The sequence below is a fragment of the Melampsora larici-populina genome (assembly GCF_000204055.1).
Source record: "Melampsora larici-populina 98AG31 unplaced genomic scaffold MELLAscaffold_105, whole genome shotgun sequence".
NCBI lineage: Eukaryota > Fungi > Basidiomycota > Pucciniomycetes > Pucciniales > Melampsoraceae > Melampsora > Melampsora laricis-populina.
Genome location: NW_006768869.1, coordinates 95,621 through 111,264, shown reverse-complemented (window position 1 = coordinate 111,264; position 15,644 = coordinate 95,621). Strand labels below are relative to the sequence as shown.

The 15,644-nt window shown below is 41.1% G+C and overlaps 2 protein-coding genes across 2 annotated transcripts; both read left to right on the top strand.

Annotated features, from left to right (window-relative positions):
* Positions 1–2,994: 2,994 nt before the first annotated feature.
* MELLADRAFT_84179 (uncharacterized protein) lies at positions 2,995–5,174 on the top strand (the record flags this gene model as incomplete). The annotated part of the gene is made up of 5 exons (XM_007418775.1): positions 2,995–3,755; positions 3,819–3,898; positions 3,980–4,332; positions 4,403–4,718; positions 4,795–5,174. 5 exons carry the CDS (start codon positions 2,995–2,997, stop codon positions 5,172–5,174), a joined length of 1,890 nt encoding a protein of 629 aa, XP_007418837.1.
* A 6,906-nt stretch (positions 5,175–12,080) lies between these two features.
* Positions 12,081–13,313, top strand: MELLADRAFT_114003 (uncharacterized protein; the record flags this gene model as incomplete). The annotated part of the gene is made up of 4 exons (XM_007418787.1): positions 12,081–12,171; positions 12,688–12,731; positions 12,809–12,895; positions 12,963–13,313. The coding sequence occupies 4 exons, from the start codon at positions 12,081–12,083 to the stop codon at positions 13,311–13,313; spliced, it is 573 nt and encodes a 190-aa protein (XP_007418849.1).
* Between the last annotated feature and the right edge of the window lie 2,331 nt (positions 13,314–15,644).

Below are 15,644 nucleotides of genomic sequence, written 5' to 3'. Positions count from 1 at the left end.
TCTTTGCCAACCGCACGCGTATCAGTGCCTCCGCTTTTGCACCTTCATAAATTTAATTGCCATTTCAATTAAGAGAGCAAGCAAATTTTCAATACTTTCAAAGTGGACTCACCAGTAGCCTCCCGAAGGCGATTGAACTCAGGTGTTCCCAACTCCAAAGTGATATCAGCCACTGCCTTTTCGAGTGAGACAATTGAAGATGGCAATGTTAGAAATTTGTCCATCTCAGCTTCGGTCCGATTTCCTCTGTGCTTCCTCCGAAGACGTGAAAGCTCGTGTCTGCAAAAAAAAAGTCAACAAAAAACATTCATCCAAAAAAATAGACGTAATTTACTGTGCATCTTTCACCTGCTCTTCCAGGTCGAGAAGCTTCACCAGATGTTCCTCTAGCTTCTGTTGTATGCCATGTTCTTCCATGGCAGTCAGCTGCACCTCCCTCTGTCGCTTCCACTGATCTGAAAAATAGCCATACGTAAAGCTGGCATCTTGAGATGCCAGGCTTTGGAGGGTCTGCGATGCCTGATAAAATCTCTGTTCTGCCGTCTTCAGTTTCACCTGAGTTGAGAAAACTGAACTCATGTCGTCAACATCTGATTCACATATATTGTACAAAAAAAACATACCTGCATTTTGGCATCGAGTCTCATTTCCATGACTTGACTTCAAATCTATGGCATCCACTCGATGTTGCTTTGTGGCACATCTATTTGGTGCTACCAGAGGAGAATTCTCTCCCCATATCCGCTCCCAACCTTCGCCATCTGACAATCCGTTGCCCACATTCAGTCTAGGATTATATTTAAGCTGACAAGACCACTCGTGAGCATATGCATGGAAAGCACTTGTAGCAAAGCGCAGATCCCCACGATTGGTTTCTGCCTCGAAATATTTGTGCTATCAACAAAAATTAAGAAGAAAAGTAAGAACCAATATACGAGCCTCTGAGCAAGCAGAAATTGATTTATGTTCCGAACACTCTTCTCAAATGTACAACCAATATCGTAGAAAACAGTAAAACTTTTACCCGGTTTTTCTGGCTCTGCTGTATCTATCAATAGTTGATCTAGCAAAGCCAACACAAAGTACTGACTAAGTAATGAAACAGTATATTTAGCTTTGAAACACATCTGCCATATATAGTGGAAGAGAAAATCTTACCGCTCCCCACTCTGAACAACATTGACAAATTTTAGGACGTGATCATGCCTACAAGTCATCCAATGCCACCGAAAAGCCTTGTGTTCTCACAGTGCAATACTTCCAGAATGAATGATGCATCCTAAGTAGCCTGATTGAGTACGCGGCTTGAGGATGAACTGGGGATCCCCCGATGTAACCCATCCTGAGGAGCCGGACTTGATCCTTGGTACATTTACAGAATAGAATTTCTACTTGTTTCCGCTCTAGAGACATCAAAAGCAATTGGATATATGTTAACTTTACACACAAACATGCCTCATTCACACCTGTGTCTTCATATGAATTCAATTCACATAGAGGTGAATGAAATTCACATAGAGGTGAATGGAATTCACATAGAGGTGAATAGAATTTACATAGAGGTGAATGAAATTCACATAGAGGTGAATATAAGTCACGTAGAGGTGAATTCAATTCACATAGGGGTGAATTCAATTCACATAGAGGTGAATATAAGTCACATAGAGGTGAATTCAATTCACATAGAGGTGACTATTAGTCACACAGAGGCGAATTCAGCTCACATAGAGGTGGATTCAGCCTACATAGAGGTGAATTTAATTCACATAGAGGTGAATCCAATTCACATAGAGGTGAATTTAATTCACATAGAGGTGAATCCAATTCACATAGAGGTGAATTGAATTCACATAGAGGTGAAATAAATTCACGTAGAGGTGAAATAAGATGTATTATTAAGGAAATTACCGCTCACCCAAAATATCTAACATATCAACCTTACGCATTCTCAGGTCCCCCACACCACAGCAACATGGTTTGTTGTGATCATAATTCCATTTGGTTGGATCACCCCATTGGGAAGTTTCCTGCGAGTAGGTCATGTAGGTAATGAACATATCCGGCAGAGCCTTCTTCCAGTTTTCATTTTCAGTCTTTTTTTTGCTTCTGTAGAATGATCCTTGCACATAGGTGGCAAATGGAACATTGGGATCCGGTGGGACCGCCGCATCTTCTTGAGCAGGAAGGAAATTATTTATGTCGTCATAGGCATCCCCGTATACGATGTTGTTGTTGTCTTGAAGGTCGTTGTGGTGTTGGTTTGGTTGAGCATCCACTTGCAAAGGTTCCTGAACTGCGTTAAGTGCGTTTTCAATTTCTATCAGACGCTTATTGACATATTGAGCTTCACTCGTGTCAACTTGGTCAGCAATTATTGCAGAGCCTTCAGCGTCTTCCTTGGTTTGTCTTTTTTTTTGGCTCCACCAAGTGGACAATGAACTGCCGTTCCTTTCTTGCCCATAAATGAAAAGTAGAAAGATAATGGGTGTGGGTGATCTTGGATTGTGAGGTAAGAGATGTCTTGGATTGTGTGGTTGAATGTTCAAACTGCTTTTGGGGAGTCATATACCACATGACAAGGGGTACGATTGAAAATTTTCAATCTCTCTCTCTCTTGTATCAATCACCCAACCACAGACCAACCACAGACAGGTGGATAGACCGTCCATGTCTTCCAAATTGGGCTAAAAAATTGTGTAGACCCATCACTAACAGAGTGACGGGTTAAGCCACCCCCAACCATTTCCTTTCTCACTGGTGGTAGTCTTACAATAGCGTGGGATTCCTGTATGTACATATACACACCCTGAATATGGACCCCATATTTGAAATATTATGGCCCATTAGGTCATGTCCACTGAGCACCGGGCCGGGACTGTATCTTTTCGTGACGTTCCTGGTATTTGAATAGTTTCTCTTCCTCCTCCTCGTCATCGACTTTTGACTCCTCCTCATATTCTTCCCTCTTCTACTACAAACTTCGATCAACATCCCATGCCCTCCTACACCCGTTATCGCGCTCGTGGTGGTGGTGCTCCACCCGCTACCGCACCAGGTCTGGCACGGCCAAGTGCTAGGAACTTGCAATCAATTTGTACAGTCTCTTTCGACTCGACCTCCTTGACTCCAACCTCTCACCCTGGACGAAAAAGCAGGCAGACGGTAAAGCCATCGATGTCGCAATCAAACTCGAATACACGCAAACGAATTCGCCGTTCGAATCAAGACGCAGATGATACTAGCGATGAGGAATATCATACTGAAGACGAAGACACCTCTGAAGAAGACTCACATCAAAATGATTTGGACCCCGACATTCAACTTCAACTCCAACCCACTTGTTCCAGCACCAATATTCAACCTACCGATGACGATGAAGAAGTTGAAGATGATGACCTCATGCGACGTCTTGATAATCAGTTTCAGCCCATACCCGGACCAACCAATCGGCGAGCTTCTAATCGTATCGAGAGACAAGGTCTTGCACGAACTACTGGCCCAAACCAACAAGAACAAGCCCCTACTGATGGAGAACAAGTCTTAATATTACCGACTCTCAATAATTATAAGTCCAAACTGGACAAATGGCCACCCCATCGTATAGCTGTACATGAACGATCACAGATCAAAAAGGGTACAGCAGTACCACCCAAGATTTTGAAGGAAGCTCAAGCTATTTGTAAATTATACAAACACCAGAAGGCTATGCTTGCACTAATGGGAAACATCAGTAAATTTACCCTTGAAAAAGCACTGTGAGTACTTTTTAATACGTCCTTAAAATCTCCAATATCACTGATTCAAAACCATTTCTACAGAGGTGAACTTGGTGGAAGACGAAAAACTGGAGGTTATCAATTATGGAAAAGGTACAGTAAGGAGATAGATAACCATCCAAGTAAGTAAAAGATCATCCAACATGCCTATCACGTACTTTGAAGCCATGTTCATATTTTTCAACCCGTCTTTGTATATATAGTGCCACCTAAAGGAGTCAAAGGGATTCTTGCCAAAAGAAACCGTGACCTTGGGAAGATCTGGACAGCCCTTCCGGACGAACAACATGAACTTTTTCATCCCTCAATCTTTTACCGTCTTTCTGGTCTCACTCCCCCTCCTAATGAAAATTCCGACGACGAAGAAGAAGATGAAGACGTGTTTCCTCTCAATGCCACAGAGCTAGCTGATGCTCAAGTTTTGTACGACGAGGTTGTAAATAAAGCAAAGGTGGCCAAGGATTTCGCAAAGGCTGCAGCTGGCATACCTCAAGGACCCAGCTTACCCGATTACAACCATCAATCACTCAAATGTATAGAGCGTCTTCACACTCAGGTCAGTCATTTGGGATGTTCTGTATTCGTTTTCTTCCTGTAACTTATGCGCTTTATTCTTTCTTTCACAGTTAGAAAACGAATCGAACAATATGAATTTCTCTTATTATCTCCTGGCTTGTAGCACTTATGCTTCGAGCGAGAGTTCCAACGCGGCCCCAGGCTGGTGCCGAGAGTTCACCACACACGAGGAAATGGCACTATATGTCAATAAGAAAAGTAATTTCGCCACGGTATTTGGAGCACGAGCTCAGGGACTTTTGGTTTCGGAGGTGGTAGCTCAAACCATCGGAGGAAATGTGATGTTGTCCAGCGAAAAGGCCAGGAAAACCGACCCTGGTGATAAGGTCAAGGGCGACCTTGCTTTATTGCTACGAGCCATGTTCAGTAAGCATGCAATTGTGCTTATATACCTTGAATCATATAAGCAGTTCTTCTGACTGGTGTCACTTATTGATCTCAGGTGCGCTGACTGGGAAAGAACAAGGCTTTCCACGTTGTCCTGACCCAGAATCTCTCTTACTTGACACTTACAACATCAAAGTAGTCCAAATGCCCGGTTCAACCCTGCCAAAAGATGTTTTGAAGCTAGGTTTTAATGGAATGAACAGCCGTAGGAGTCTGTGGCTTAGTGATGTGCAGAAGAATCTATTCAGATTGGAAAAGGTGACACCTAACTCAGATGTCGCAGATTCAGACACCAGAGGTAACCAGTTGAATGAGGATCTTGATTTTCAAGTTACGATGACCCAGGACAATGACAATGATCTTGAACACAATATGATGGAGGCTTTTGAGGAGGAGGAGTGGAATGGCTTCGGTGATATCGACATGGATGAATGAAAATGCACGGTTTTCAATATTATTTAATGTTCTACAACCTATATGTTTACATTATGTATGTTTTGAATTTTCCTTTGGTACAATGGAAATTAGTATGATGCAATCCTACTCAGCTTAGTCTGTGATATGTCTGATTTCTCATTTGCATCACGTGAGTCATGAAGATTGATAGATGTACATTCAAGTGTGATTCTTTTCAAACTAGGGTGAAATGAAATTCACCCTAGAGTGAGCTGACCTTCACCTGGGGGTGAATGATTGGCAGCACAAGATTCAATCAAAGATGACCTTGTCCGGATCATCTTACAGCTTGATCACTTATTCAAATTCACCCTGGTGTGTATTTGAAATTCACCCTGGGGTGAATTTCGTTGATGAGATATTTTGACCACATGAGCCTTTTCCGGACGTCTGAATGATCTCCCACTGTGTATATATAAAGTATATAAAGGGACAAAAGACAGATGAAAACTCTCATTTTCAACTTGTAAGATTGAAAATGAAATTTTACTCAACTTAGGCGTCATCATATTTTGAAGAGGCAATTTGCCAATGTGGGCCTTTTCCGGATTATGTGTAAGGTGTGTTGTAGTTTAACTGAAGGTGCAGGATTCCAAATCTCCACTTAGTTTTGGACTGGCACGTAATTTGAAACTGGCAACATGTATTTAGACTCTGTGATGCATCAAAACATCAAAATATGTTGATGATGAGATCTTTGCCCAAATTCAACCTGTTCCGGATGATTTGAATGGTATGTCATAGGCTAAATAAAGGTCCCTGATTCCAATTCTACACTTACTTTTTGGGTGGTGCGCAACTTGCAAAAGTTGTGGTGGAAACATACTTTGGGAATCAGGGATGCGTGTAACTGTGTCAAAAACCATGATTACACTATTTTCCCAGGACCACCTGTTCCGGATTGTCTGAAAGGTGTGTCATAGGGTAAATGAAGGTCCCTGATTCCAAATCTACACTTACTTTTTGGGTGGTGCGCAACTTGCAAAAGTTGTGGTGGAAACATACTTTGGGAATCAGGTATGCGTGTAACTGTGTCAAAAACCGTGATTACACTATTTTCCCAGGACCACCTGTTCCGGATTTTCTGAAAGGTGTGTCATAGGGTAAATGAAGGTCCCTGATTCCAAATCTACACTTACTTTTTGGGTGGTGCGCAACTTGCAAAAGTTGTGGTGGAAACATACTCTGGGATTCAGGGATGCGTGTAACTGTGTCAAAAACCATGATTACACTATTTTCCCAGGACCACCTGTTCCGGATTTTCTGAAAGGTGTGTCATAGGGTAAATGAAGGTCCCTGATTCCAAATCTACACTTACTTTTTGGGTGGTGCGCAACTTGCAATAGTTGTGGTGGAAACATACTCTGGGATTCAGGGATGCGTGTAACTGTGTCAAAAACCATGATTACACTATTTTCCCAGGACAACCTGTTCCGGATTGTCTGAAAGGTGTGTCATAGGGTAAATGAAGGTCCCTGATTCCAAATCTACACTTACTTTTTGGGTGGTGCACAACTTGCAAAAGTTGTGGTGGAAACATACTTTGGGAATCAGGGATGCGTGTAACTGTGTCAAAAAACCCTGATTACACTATTTTCCCAGGACCACCTGTTCCGGATTGTCTGTAAGGTGTGTCATAGGGTAAATGATGGTCCCTGATTCCAATTCTTCTCTTAGTTTTTGGGTGGTGCGCAACTTGCAAAAGTTGTGGTGGAATCTGGGATTCAGGTATGCGTGTGTGTAACTGTGTCAAAAAACCCTGATTACACTATTTCCCCAGGACCACCTGTACCGGATTGTCTGAATGGTGTGTCAAAGGGGGAAAGGGGGTCCCTGATTCCAATTATACACTTACTTTTTGGGTGGGGGTGGTGCGCAACTTGCAAAAGTGGTGGTGGAATCAGGGTTTCAGGTATGCATCCAAAATTGAGATTTCATCTTTATCTCATTGTCAACTGGTTCCAGATCATGTGGAAGCTGAGTCACACAGTAATTCACTCAGCCTCAGTGCCAAAGTTCAGGACCTTTTTGTCTGGTGCACACAATTCCAAAGGGGTGGTGACAACAAACACTTGCTATCAGATATCTGTGCTCCTAGGTCAATATGTGTTGATCACACAAATTAGTTGTGTCATAGGACACACTGTTATTTGGTAACACCCAGTTGTCTTCTTATGGGTTATCAATACCCAAAGATAATATGATGTACTTGGGTTTATCTGTCACACAGAGAATGGGTTTGTAATGAAAGGAAATTACAGAAAATACAATCCTATTTTTTTCTGGCTCGGAGAAAATAAAATTGAATCCATAGCATACATAAAGGAAATTACAGAAAATACAATCCTAGTATCATGCACCTTGAAACAAAATGATTGAGTCCATAGCATACATAAAGATAGGTTATTATAGTATTGAAAGCAAAAAACAATCCAAGTACGTAGTGTATTTGTACTTGGCAATTACAGTCTTCATCTACATGTAGTATTTAAGACTTGGGTAATTTGTTATCGAGGTAAGGCAATTACATATTGTTAGGTTTCCAAGTTAAGCACCAGAGTCGGGTTTTCAACTTTAGATACCATTGAACTGGTACATAATGGTTCATTAAATGTTAGGGTTAAAACACCCCTAACCCTAACCTCACAGGCTTGCGATCCTGATTCTACCCTAACCTCTGTATTGTGGGTTACCTTTGTTTTTCCATGGTCAGAAAATTGTTCTGAATACAAAGAAAAATTACCCAACAGTCGTTCGATATTCCAAGAACGACTCACCTCAAAAATCTCAACTTTCAGTGCACACCCACAGTTAGCAGCTGTTTTCTCCTAGTTGTCGGACTCCGTACTACGAACCGGGAGAATTCGGCCTACTGTTCAGGAAGGACTCGACCAAACCTTTGATATTGATTCCAACTCTTCAAGTATCTCAACTTTCATTGCACACCCACAGTTAGCAGCTGTTTTCTCCTCGTTGTCGGACTCCGTACTACGAACCGGGAGAATTTGGCCTACTGTCCAGGGACGACTCGACTCGACTATTTGAATATATACGGGAGATCAATTTAAGCCTCTATTATCACAAAGTTTCGATATCGAATGCAACTCTCGATTTTGTAACCTCATTAACATCGTAAGCTTTCAAACTGCAATCTACCAAATTGATCAATGGAGTGCTAATAGTCGATTCCACATCCTTTATACTTACTACTAGGTCTTAAGCTGTAGTATCGAAGGCCAAGACACACTTTTGATACTTATCTAAATCTGAGGGTAAGTAATCATGTATCAAATCTTGAATTATGAATCGATCAATCGCTGAAAGTGGATCTCTCTACTAGCTCACAAGGTCTGAATAATCATAAACATAAGCGTTCAACTTATCATATTCATATATTCATTAACTACAATTTATTGTGAGTGTAAGTTATATTATCGTAGTCTGCTCCAAAGATCTATCGTTTAATAGGTAATAATCTTGTATGTGACTACTTCATTGCTGGATACTGATTGATCGAAGTCTGAAAGTGCATATCTCTACTAGTTCTCAACATCTGAAATCGAAGGGTTTGACTTTTCAAACTCATAAACAACATTTTATCATAGGTGTAAGTCCTTTTGATCATAGTTTGATCAAATGCTCTATCGCTTCATAGCTAAATATCTCGTATCTTCCTAAATCATTGCTTGTTACTAGCTCTTCAAGGGTTATACCAATCTGGACTCTCGATAATCTTGTTATTAGCTCTTAAACATAGAAATCACAACTCAACCTCAAGTTTCAATATTGAAAACTCTCGAAAATCTAGTTATTAGCTCTTAAAAATTGAAATCAAATCTCAACCTCAAGTTTCAATATTGAACTTGTTATTCAAGTTCAATACAGGATGTCACGTTCGAAATCTAATGAACGAAAAAAAAGCCGGTGTGAAGGTATCAAGCTTCAAGTCTAAAACTTGTCCAAGCTACCATAAGTCCAAGGACAAATATCGGAAAGTCAAGGCTCTTGGCCACTCTTACACTCGCCATCATACAAAGCGAACTGAATTTAAACGGAAACTTATTTGGGAGCTTGGATTACCGATGGATACCAAATTTGTCTTTTGTTATAGCCTAAAAGATCAACCTGACCAACCCGAACAAAAACCACTGAAGATTGAAACTGGAACGGTGGTTGTGATTAATAAAAAGGATCTATCAATTGTTATGGTGGTTCGTTGTATCCCTTTCAAAGAGATGAATTCCTCTCTTAGAGAGAAGTATAATCATTCAGTCTCTACTACATTTCAACATGCACGTGCTAGAAATCAATGTAAGATACATTGTTCTCTTCAACATCAAGATAAAGAAGAGGGTGAACATCAGGATGAAAATATGATATGCTGATGGATGGGGTGTTGTGGTTGGAGAGGGGGTTGTGAGAAAGGCAAAACTGCAGGTAAATGATTTCGTCTCAATATCTCTACCTTATTAACTAATCACAAAGATGTCATCTTATATAATTTATTCTGAATTTATCTAGGACCTTATTGTATCAGTGCATTTACTTCGGCAAATACTGGACGAATTCTTAGCGACAAGGAAAGGATGGTTGAGTTCCATCGGATTCGTGATTTCTGGGCGGAACAATTTTCATCTTTATCACTTTCTGTATTCAAAACCAATGACGAGCTTGGACTTCAAGCTAATATCCCAGGTTTTGATTCTTTGGCATGGGAAAATACCCAGAATGGCTTAGTATTTGCGTCCAACCTGGTTGTTACATGTGATGGGTTTTGTAACCGTCCACATGCTGATAAAGATCATACTAGATATGCATTTGGGATGTGGGGAATGATTATTAGAGCTAGTGGAGAGCCATATGATATGGAGAAGGGTGTTCAAGTTGCGGGGAAGATGGTTAAGCTGGGGCAAGTAGTTGGTTCAAGATTCTGTGTAGATGATTTTGGTATTGAAGTGGTAATGGGGGTATGTAATGGTATGTATGATCTGTTATGGGATACCACGGTGAGTTTTGGTTCTCATACAATCATTGGAACTATCAGATGAGCTAATTTTTATTTCCAGATCCCACATTATACTACTTCCTCGATAGCATATGATGCTGAAGGTAAAGTAGTACCACATAGGTCGAGTGCAGTAACTTTACATGGCTCATCATGTCAAATTTCAGAGTCTTTAGTCCAGCGTATCAAACTCCTAGGGAAAAAAAAGGTATGACAGATTTAGAATGGGAAATTTATTGTTATGAAAGAGTTAAAACTTACGAGGAAGAATTTGATACTAAGTATGATAAGGCTTTTGAAAAAGAAGAATTAAAACAGGAGGAGCTAGCTAAGAAAAGGGAAGAACGTGAAAAGAAGAAGTTATTGGCACTGGCTAAGAAAATCCAAAAGAATAAGAGATCATAATTGTTTGGGTTTGATACATTTTTTTCAAAAGAACTTCCAAAAATATATCTTAATGTATATTAAAACTCAGATGTTAAAATCAGAGTATCACTTCCAACAATTTATTTTATTTTATGTTAAAACTGAGATGTTAAAATTGGAGTATCATCCTCATGCCATTGAAAGTCATTTTGAAATATTGAAACTCAGAATTCATCAGAAATTTTGACACTTGTTAGTAGTACTTATCATCCTAGATATATGGAAAAGGTTTCCTTATTTGAGTGAGAGTCAAGCGTATGTGAATTCAAATCACATGTGGGTGACTTACATTCACCCACATGTGATGTCCTTTCACCCACATGTGAATGGAAATCGGGCTGAGTCCTGTGCAGGTGACTGAGAGTCACCTACACGTGACTCTCAGTCACCCATATGTGAATGGAAATCACCGTGAGTCACTCACAGTAGCTTGTTTGAGTGGGAGTTACCCGTATGTGATTTACATTCACCCATACGTGAGGGAGAGTCAGCCATGTAGGTGACCTGTGTTCGTCCACATGTGACATACTTTCATGTATAGGTGAGAGTAATTCACCCATGGAAGAATTCAATTCACCCATGAGTGACTTAGATTCACCTATGGGTGATTTGAATTCACCTAAGGGTGACTTAGATTCACCCATGGGTGATTCGAATTCACCCTTAGGTGAATCTAAGTGACTCATGGGTGAATTTAAATCACCCATGAATCTAAGTCATTCACTCATGGGTGAATTCAAATCACCCATGGGTGAATTCCTTTCACGTATGAGTGACTCAGACTCAACTATATGTGACCTATATTCACCCATGGGTGATTTGAATTCACCCATGAGTCACTTTGATTCACCCATGGGTGATTTGAATTCACCCATGGGTGAATGACTCAGATTTATGGGTGAATTCCTGTCACGTATGAGCCACTTGAATTCACCCATGGGTGAATTCAAATCACCCTGGGGTGAATTCCTGTCACCCATGGGCGAATTCAAATCACCCATGGGTGAATTCCTGTCACCTATATGTGAGTCTGAGTCACTCATACGTGACAGGAATTCACGTATAGGTGACAGGAATTCACATTTAGGTGAACACAGGTCACCTATGGGTGAGTTACATTCACTCTAATGTAACTCTTGAACATTTATTTACATGTGAATGTAATATATTCGTGAATTACCATGCGGGACTAGTGTTTCACATGTATGTGAAACAATCGCACTAATATATCACTCGTGTGTGAATTAGGTAACACAGTTATATATTACACGACTTGTAATATACATTCACCTAGTGTGATTCATGTGAAAATTCGTGAAAGGTACTGGTGAAAGGGGAGGTGAATTGATTTTTGAGAAGTCACCCACCCCTGCTTTGCACTTTTGCTCATCAAACGGTCACTCACTCAAACACTCGATCATTCCTCACTCAATCTTTTGATCGATCCATTCAAGATGGCTGAAACTGAACCACCTCAAGAAGATCTACCTATGGAATCAAACAACCAAACTGATACAACCACCAACCCTGCTACGACATCTCCCGGTGATATCGATACCGACGAACTTCCTTGCCCAACTGGGGGTGGCTCTTATGCAACTCGCACCGAGGCCAAGATATACCTGAAGAACTTTGCCTTTAGCCATCACTACGCAATATCAACGCTTGATACCAAACCACGGCGCATCAAGTGGAAGTGCGCTTTAGGGCCTAATCGAAAGCAACAACTTGCTCACGCTGAAAACCCTTCCCTTATCATTCCCACCTGTCGTTTTGCGGTTCATGTCGAATATCAATCTGATACAACTACGTGGTCTATTACTATCAAGCATGGCAAACATAATCATGGACCAATTGCAAATCTCAACCCACCAAAACTTCCCAATCCTTTGTTGATCAAAACCGCCAAGAAAAGAAAGCAAAGAAGCGATATGATTCATATCGATCTCACCGAGTCTAACCCCCCTGATGAATTCGAGGAACTGATCACTGCGATGGGCAGGCTGGAGCCTGAAACTAGAAAAAGGCTCCTGGATCGGTTTTTGCGGGATTGTGAAATAGCTGAAAGTGTTGCCAAGCCATCCGGAACGAGAGGAAATAGAAAGGTGGGTTATTCAATCAATATCTGTGTAGCGATTGTGAATGAGATGCTAAGTTGCATGTAATTCTTTTTTTATTACAGGAACAAGGTAACCGAGCCAAAATTGCAGTCTCTTCACAAAAACCTGACGATCCGCTTTCACAAATACCGCCTAATTCAAAAGATAAGGTCAGGGGTATGTAGTTATATTTTTGATTTCCATCCGTATTCTAACGTTTCCCTGTTCTGTGGGTAGGAAGCAGAAGGACAAGATCCTAAGGCTTCATCTCCAGAAGCGGAAGCAACACCTATGCAAGGATCCTCCTCAAATATCGATAAGGTACACACAGCGAATACGAATCAACCGGTCAAAGAAAGTATCCCGACAAGAGATACGATTGAAGAGATCAATCATGAAACCGAGGAACAGTCTCTTTCTCGCGCGGACTCTCCGCTCACTTCACAGAGTGAGACTCAGTCACCAAGAACCACTCGCGCCCATAAAGTCTCTGAAGTCACCCGCACTGAGAAGATCAAGGAATTAAGTCGTAGTACTCGCAAATCCAAACGTGTGACTTCTCAGACTCATGACCAAGTAAGTACTTAGTCTTCTCTAGCAGCTATCGAGAGCTTACTAACTTTTTCTTAATATATATAAACAGCCCAACCCCAAGAGACAAAAACCATCAGAAGACGTAAGTGAATTATTTGATTGAATGTGCATAGGTGGTGGCTTACAGATTTATCAGTATTCGCTGGAAAACATTTGCTCTGCAGCCAGAACCCAGCAGAAAAAGAAGCAAAAGGATAAGCAAAAAAAGCTCTTAAATGCCTCGCCTGTAGATCAAGCTTTGATAGTAAGTCATTTGATATCAATTTACTTACTTCTGATACTGACGATGCCCAACAGAAATGGGATTGTCTTGCGACTCTTCCAAAGGTTATCTATCCGTTTGTCAAGGAGGCCACCAATGTAAAGGGGGACGGTCTATGTGCTTTTGGATCCGTGGCAGTATCACTAGGTCGTGATGAGGAGGATGCGTGGAAAGTGCGAGCGGAGATGGCAGCCCATGTCCACGCAAACTACAATTGGTACAAGAAAAACTTACCGAAACTCAGCCAATCCCAAACCTCGATCACAAAAATGCTCTCAATTCTCGAACACCCTGACAAGGAACATGCGCCGTACGAGTTGTGGTATCCGATGCCAGGGGGATGTTGTGTTATAGCCAACACTTATAACCGACCGGTGATATCATACACCGGAGCAGTCACCGCATGCCTTACTACTCCACCATTTTTGGAAGCTCCAGATCCGGATACCCACCTTGACCCCATCATACTTGCAGTTATCAAAAAAACTCATTGCATTTCACTGGAACTCGACTACTTGTCTCCCGACCTCCCAATTCTGTATATACATCCTGACTGGACGAAATTGAGATCATCTAAAGCAAAGGGATGGGAAGGAATCTTTGTGGATAATATTCAGGTTTACAAAAAATGGCGCAAGGAATGTAATTCAGTCACAGGTCCTCAATGTCCCAGAGAAGAAATCTCCGATGATGAATGATTAAATATGTTCCGTTCTCTTTCATATTGAATATACTAATGTAGGCCGTTGCTATTTGCAGCCCACAAGAAAACCATGTAGGCGCTTGCCAAATTACGCCTACATGGGTGTTTCCCACGAAGAAGCGCCTACATTTATGATGTAGGCGCTGGAAACCATCCAAAATGACGCCTACATGGGTTTTTTAACGTGTAGGCGTCATTTGGTTACGCCTACATTCAAAAATTGAAATGTAGGCGCTATTTTCGAGCGCCTACATGGGAAATCCAATGTAGGCGCTCAAAATTTATGCCTACATTTTTAAAAGTGAGTGCATACATTCAATTTTTGCGCTCAAATAAGCGCCTACATGCAGTCCTGCATATGTAGGGGCTACAAATCCGGCAACTACAGCTCCAGACTGGTCTGAAGGGTAATGGAGAACAATTTGCAAGTCAAAATGAGAGTATTGGAAGACGGAAAAAAGCAGCTTGGACTCAAAATGAGTGTATCGGAAGATGGATAAAGCAGTTTGGAGTCAAAATCAGTGTATCAGAAGACGGAAAAGTCACGCCGGAGTCAAAATGGGTGTATCAGAAGACGGAAAAAGTAGTAAATTATTTCAACTCTGAACTCAGTTTGGAGTCAAAATGAGTGTATCAGAAGCGGAAAAAGAGGTAAATTATTTCAACTCTGAACTGCTATTTACGTCTTCTGATACGCTCACTTCAGAGTTGAAAAGAGCATATTCATCTTCCAATACGCTTAACTGCTTTTTCTGTCTTCCAAAACACTCATTGATACACTCATTTTAACTCCGAACTGCTTTTTCCGTCTTCCAATACTCTCATTTTAACTTGAAACTTCTTCTTCATTAGCCGTCAGACCAGTCTGGAGTTGTAGGTGTTGGATTTGGAGCGCCTACATATGCAAGACTGTATGTAGGCGCTTATTTGAGCTGAAAATTGAATGTAGGCGCTCGAAAATAGCGCCTACATTTCAAATTAGATATGTAGGTGCTCAAAAATTACGCCTACATTCTGGAATTTTGAATTTAGGCGTAACCAAATGACGCCTACATGGGTTGTTTATCATGTAGGCGTCATTTTAGATGGTTTTCAGCGCCTACACCATAAATGAAGGCGCTTTTTCGTGGGAAACACCCATCTAGGCGCTGTTTTGGCAGCGCCTACATGGTTTTCTTGTGGGCTGCAAATAGCAATGGCCCTAATATACTCTTGTAATTGAGCTACATTAGATTATGAATTATTGAAGATTTGATAATGGTACATGATTCCTGTGCGTAGAAATGCGCACCTATATGGATTTAAAGAAGCTCTTGAAATCTGTTATAAGATTTCATCAATGGAAGAATTGGTTCTTATG